General features: G+C 48.7%; 1 protein-coding gene across 1 annotated transcript in view; it reads right to left on the reverse strand.

Moving 5' to 3' along the window:
- atf6b (activating transcription factor 6 beta) overlaps positions 1-6,123 on the reverse strand; it is a gene marked incomplete at its 3' end in the record, with an annotated part of 8,682 nt that extends 2,559 nt beyond the window's left edge. The window contains 8 exon segments of the mRNA XM_042215513.1: positions 35-204; positions 521-734; positions 1,668-1,805; positions 1,892-1,971; positions 2,053-2,112; positions 2,211-2,292; positions 4,072-4,151; positions 5,827-6,123. Coding sequence (XP_042071447.1) covers positions 35-204; positions 521-734; positions 1,668-1,805; positions 1,892-1,971; positions 2,053-2,112; positions 2,211-2,292; positions 4,072-4,151; positions 5,827-5,899 — 897 coding nt within the window.

A 6,123-nucleotide genomic window follows, 5' to 3' on the forward strand; every position in this document is an offset into this window, starting at 1 on the left:
TGGGTACTGGCTGTAACGTCAGTGCTGTACTCACATCGATGTCGTTCGAGCTGTTGCCGGGCAAAGTCGTGGTCGCCGGGACGATGGGTTTGCTGGTGGGCGGGGCCGTGGGGCTGGAGCAGTGCTGGGGGATGCTGGGAGAGACGGGCTCCATTTTGACGATGGCCGGCGTGGAGCCGAGGCAGACGGACGGAGAGATGACGACTGGAGGAGGAAGAGGAGAAGATGAAGACGAATCCGCTCAGAGCATCCTCGACACACGAGAACTGAACACATGACTGTTTAGGAAGGTTAAAGGTCGGACTCCAGCATCCCTCATTCCCCGACTACGTTATTAAATCAGCTGCACAAAGTGAAACGCCACGAAAAGCAAAGGCAGAAATAAATTAATATATTAACTTATAATGATAAATGAAATTATTTAGATGTGAAACATAAAAGTAGATATGTATAAAAGAAACTGTGATGGGAAAGGAAATAAACAGAAGCATTAGTAAAGGAAGAAACAGGATGTTGTTACCAGGTCTGGTCTGGTCCATGGAGGGGAGGCCCTGCAGTATGAGCGCCTTGGCCGGCGTGGCGGTCTGGGGGACGGGGAGGGTGGCGACGCACACGGGTCGGGGCTGGATGGGGGGTTTGGTGCTCAGGATGGTGTTGGCCTTTAACGTGGCCGAGCTCGGACTGAGAGAGACTGAAAGAGACAAAGAGGCGGCGTCAGAGGTTAAAACGGCGCCGTTTAACAGAGGCCGCAGCGGCGCTCACAGGTCAGACTGGAACCTCGCGGCTCTTTGGTTAAACGACACCGTGAGTGAAACCCGACGCCAAGGCTCAGCATGCAAACAGGACGGAGCGCGCACGCTGCAGTTAATCCAAAGTACACAAACAGGTTTGTTAGCATGCTCGCACAGAACAACCGGTGTGGAGGCGCTGCAGAGCTGCAGAGCTGCAGAGCTGCAGAGCTGCAGGCGTGCCGTCCACAACAGAGCAGGAAATGCTCCAAACTTTTGATGACAAACTTGATTTTAGAAGATAAACACAGCAGTTTGAGTTCAATCACTCAGAAACTTCTGGAAACATATTTCACTCAGTGATGTCCTCTCGCTGTCATGGTTACCCGACGCGTCTGACCCTGAGCAGGATTTAAACTCCACATCCTGCTGACAGAGCGCGCACGCATACAGAGGTAAGCTAACGTGACACCAGCGTGTGCTTTCATACAGCCATCACTGCCAGGATTTATAATCCAAACCCTCTGATGTTCATTAGAGACACTTTAAGGTGAGCGGCGAGCCTCAGAGTGAGTCGCTGTGGTGATGATGATGATGATGATGATGATGATACACTCGCCTTTTCTCTGCTTTCTAACCAGGATCAGGTTGCAGCAGATGAGACATTCATGTCTGTTGGGACTGACCTATTATGTTCAGGCTCCACCTCCACAGTCGCCCAGTAAACTGAGAGCTTTCCCTTCAGGCAGAGCCCAAACATGAAAGCTCGAGCGACCCGCCGACGCTCCGTTTTCCCCACAGTTCAGATAAAAGCTGCTTTGAGCTGCTGCCTTATTCACACCGGCTCTCTGAGCAGGCTTACACCTGGAAACAGCAGAGAGCCACTGAGGCAGAGCTCACACACCTGAACTCTTTCACCTCTCACACAAAGGGCCGGTGCTGTGCTCGCGCAGCAATCTGGGTTTGTGTTGGGGGTGCTGTTGTTGCTACGGTAACCTCCATGGACCCTAGAGGAGGCGACAGCACGTCTCCGTACATGTAGGGAGGAGTCGGAGGATTTTCGCCTTTAACGGTGATCTGAGCAGGAGAGAGAAACGAGGACATCTTTTTAACCGCCACAACAAACCCGTCTGTGTTCATTAGCTTTCCTGACTGAGACACACCTGTGGGTCAGGTGGAGAGGCCGAGCACTCGGACTCGAGCGAGGACGTGGGCGAGGGAGGCTCTGCTTTCACCTGAAACACTGCACACGACAAACAGTGAAACCACAGGAAACGTACAAACGATCCAAAACCCCATGAAAAGAAACCCGGCAGGGACTTACACATCTCCACCGGCAGCGGCTGCGTTATTGTCATTTCGTTTTTAATGGCCGGAGCGTCAGCTTCAAAGAAAACACACACAGGAAACAGCTCATTTACATCAAACTCACACTAAACGCTGGTGGTTTAAGGTCGCCACGGTCCGCTGACCGCCATGTACCTGTGAGAAGGTTGTCGTCAAGGTGTCGCCAGGGCGACGTAGGGTTGTCAGGATCGAGGGTGAGCACGAGGTCATTGTCGAACTGGCAGAACGAGAGAGAGAGAGAGAGAGAGAGAGCGAGAGAGAGAGAGAGAGAGAGAGAGAGAGAGAGAGAGAGAGGAGAAGAGAGAGAGAGAAAGATAAACAATCAGTCCCAGCAACTGTGTGTGTGTGCGTGCGCCTGTTTAGATATCTTTGTGGGGACCAACAGCCCAAACGTGCCCGTCTTCACGAGTTTGCATGTTTGAGACTTAAAGTGTGGGGTTAGTGTCAGGGTCACAGTTGGGTTAGGCATTCATAGTTAACGGTTAGCAGATAGGGAACGCCTATGTCAATTAGATGTCCTCACTAAGATACCAAAACGAGAGTGTGTGTGTGTCTCATTATCACACCGCTGTCACCAAAGCAGCAAAGTGGGCGGAGCTGTGATCTGCAGCTACAACAACTCAGACAAAAACTTGAGTTTCTGTGAGGACGTAAATCTGCTGAAGCATGAAGCATCAGCTGTGATGTGGAAACTCAATTCAGGTCAAAGGTCACAGGAAGCAGGTGATAAACATGAAGCAAACATTTCTCCTCATTGAGGGCCAAAGCAGCACGACAAATATTTCATCGTTATTTTAAGGTGGGACGTTTGCAGAAACTGTTTGCAATTCAGTAAACTTGTCGGTCACGTCCTGCAGATCACAGATAACAAAACACCAGGAAACATCCTGTTGAACCTGCAGCTTCAACCAGGAAGCAGCTCCGCAACACACGCCACGTCACCGCTGATCGTTAAAGTCATAACAATTATTAATCACCATCTGCAGCACTTTAAGCTCACAGCTAAACTAGCAAACACTGCATTCACAGCAGCTTGCTAACCAAAACAGTCATGTGTCAGTCTGTTTCAGAGACTTTTAATCTGAAGAACCAAAATCCAGAAAAACAAACTTTTACTTTGAAAGTTTTGTTTTTCTATTTAAAAACAAACAAACAAACAAACAAAGATTCTGGTGTTAAAAAAAGCTTCTTCTCTGCTTTTCTTTGTCTTCCTGCCTGTGCAGCTACGATGGCTGATGTAGATATTAAACATGTCTAGAAGTCTCAGCTGTTTCCCCACTCTTGATGCAGCTGAAGCCACAGAGGGGAAATATTCCTTATATGGAGGTCTCGGCCACAGAAACCACGCCCTGCTCTTCAAACCTGTTTGTGGGGCAAACTCAAACTGTTCACTTCAGACAGATTATGAACTGAGCAGCTGCAGTGAGGTCCAGTGGAAGTATAAGAAGGCTTATTTTAAACCGTCACTCATGCAAAGCTGCTGTAGTTGAGCAAAATCAATTTATCTGTTAAAACTCAAATGATCCCTACTTCAGAAATTATTTGTCCGTTTATTCTTGTACATGTTGATCTGCTGCTATCCAGGATGGGTTTGTGGGTCATGTGATAGTAGAGTGACGAATCAGGGAAGCAGCGCAGCGACTCGAAAGACCCAATCAGGCAGCGATCGCTGGGCTCAGCGTCGTCATTTTCATAAATATCAGACAGTCAAATAATGAGCTCACAGCTCTGTGAGGCTACGCAAATGTGCCCAGTGAGTCCCAGCAGGCCTGGTCCCAGAGGCAGAGCCCACACAGCCCTGCAGGCTCACAGCCGTCTTCACTGCTCAGTGTCAGGCAGGTGGTTTTAATGTTGCGGCTGAACACTTTGGTCTTACATCATCTGACAGTGCTGATGATCTAGGATTAGCTGTAAGTGTAGCAGCAGAGCTACACACTGGATGCTGGTCGCAGGGTGTCGGGTTCAATGTGAGGTGAGCTTTGTGTGTCGAACGTACCGATGCGTCGTATTTCAAGCCTCGGCCGAAGTCCCCGTCCTCGCCCTCCTCCATGCTCTCACACTGGAACAGGCAGGCATCTGCAGGAGACACGAGTCCACATACATGAGAGAAAACAAAACCAGCTTCAACCACGCACACACCGCGATGGTGTCAACTCTGCTTCTCCCGTCATGCTTTCCTCACACCTCTGGAGTTTGAAGCCACATGCTGTCAGAGCAGCACTCTAAAACTCTGCATGTGATCTTTACTTTTTATGAATCCTCCAGATCTCTGCACAGGATTTGTGACAGAAGGACAGCAGCAGGTTTAAAGATGGAGGTGAGACCTGCTGTGATGGTTTGGAGACGGGAGGCGGAGCTGAAGTGTGAGCAGATGGACAGGACTAGAAATGAGTCCATCAGCTCAGCCGGAGACGGCGTAAAGTATTCGAGTATCCCAGAACTCGAGCTCAGAGATTTTAAAATGATTTACTGACTAATACAGGATATTTTTGTGATTAAGAAAGATTAAATGTCCTGATAGCTGTTATCAATGAGGAAGCTGCAGAGTGCCCCCTTGTGGACAAACTATGCACCATTAACACACAGCAGGGCTGAATGGTGTTTCTCATGTCTCCTCTTACTGTTTTGTCATGTTTATAGATGCTGATACCATTTTATTTTCTAGAAGCTGATAAATACACACTGATCTGTGGATAATAATAGCAGAGTTTCTCTTACCAACAAAATAAAAAAACTAAACTTTTTACACACAGAAGTTTGTATTTGATGACTCCGCCTCCTGTGCTGCTGTGTGCATACATACAGCATGCACGCACTTTGGTCAGAAATAGCTGTGTTTTACACGTTCTCAGGTGTTTTCACTCTTCCTGCTGCTGCTCTGACCCACTTCTCTCAGGGGGATCATTAAAGTTTCATCTAATCTCAGGTGAGATTAGATGAAACTGTATTTACCGCAGCGGCAGGGCGCTATAAATTCTTTGGTCTAACAGCTACAATAAAACGGGTTGTAAACCTACTTCACTGTTTAACAGGCAGGTAAATCCTGGAAACGTGTTTTTTTATTTAAAAATGTTAACATAACAGAGAGAGCTACATCTACAGCACGGCTGTTCTATCTGACTGGTTATCCATGACATGTTATTCTAACAAAGGGAACAGCACACCCTCCACCTGCATCCACCTGCCTACACCACCTTTCTCGGGGTTATCGTGAAGCTGGAGATAAGAGGAGGCTGATGAGGTTTTTTAACCAGTTTCCAGCAGATATCGCGATAACAGCGTGCGCTGATCACGACAGTCGTGACAACCCTCTTCCTCCCCCTGACCGCGGCTCGAGCTTTGCCCTGAAACATGTCAACAGTACGCGGTTTAATGCGGGTTTTTAGCGGAAATGGGGGAACAACACGCAGAGGGCGAAGTGTGCGGTTAAATTAAAGCAGCTCACGTTTCCAGCCAACGTGTTGAACACACCGGCGCGTCCGGGCGAGCAGGCTGAAGGAGGAAGCGCGTGCACAGGACAGCCCTGCAGTCGCGTGCGCTCTAACACAACCCAAAAATCATCATATACGAATATATTTGACCAGTTCTGTCGTGAACACAGATGTCACGGTGGGAACAATGAGCGCCGAAGACGCTCCGACGACCCCGTTTGCGTCGCCTCGCCTTCTCGATGCATCCACACCCCCGCTATCACGTCAGCCTCCTCTGAATGCTTCAGCCTCACCCTTAATGCTTCAAAATGCTGCCTCACCCCAGTCTTCGCTCGTCAGCAGGTTATCCGCGAAGAAGCGGCTGTCCAAGTCCGACAACAGATCCGTACTCATCGCCCCGCAGGCGGTGTGTTTGAAGAGCAGGAGGCTCGATAGCAGCTAGCTAAACAAACAGACAGATTACCGCCTCCAGCGTCCGCATCAAGATAGCTGGGCGGTGTGATGTAAAGATATCATTTATAATTCAAACTAATCAAATATATATTTGCTCTAAATTCCCTTATTTATGTCAACTTTCTGTATCCTCTTGAACTGTAGGTCCTTGCCTTTTACGTCGT

The sequence above is a fragment of the Haplochromis burtoni genome, unplaced genomic scaffold (genome assembly GCF_018398535.1).
Source record: "Haplochromis burtoni strain Fernald_Lab_line unplaced genomic scaffold, NCSU_Asbu1 Contig_740, whole genome shotgun sequence".
In the NCBI taxonomy this organism is placed as follows: domain Eukaryota; kingdom Metazoa; phylum Chordata; class Actinopteri; order Cichliformes; family Cichlidae; genus Haplochromis; species Haplochromis burtoni.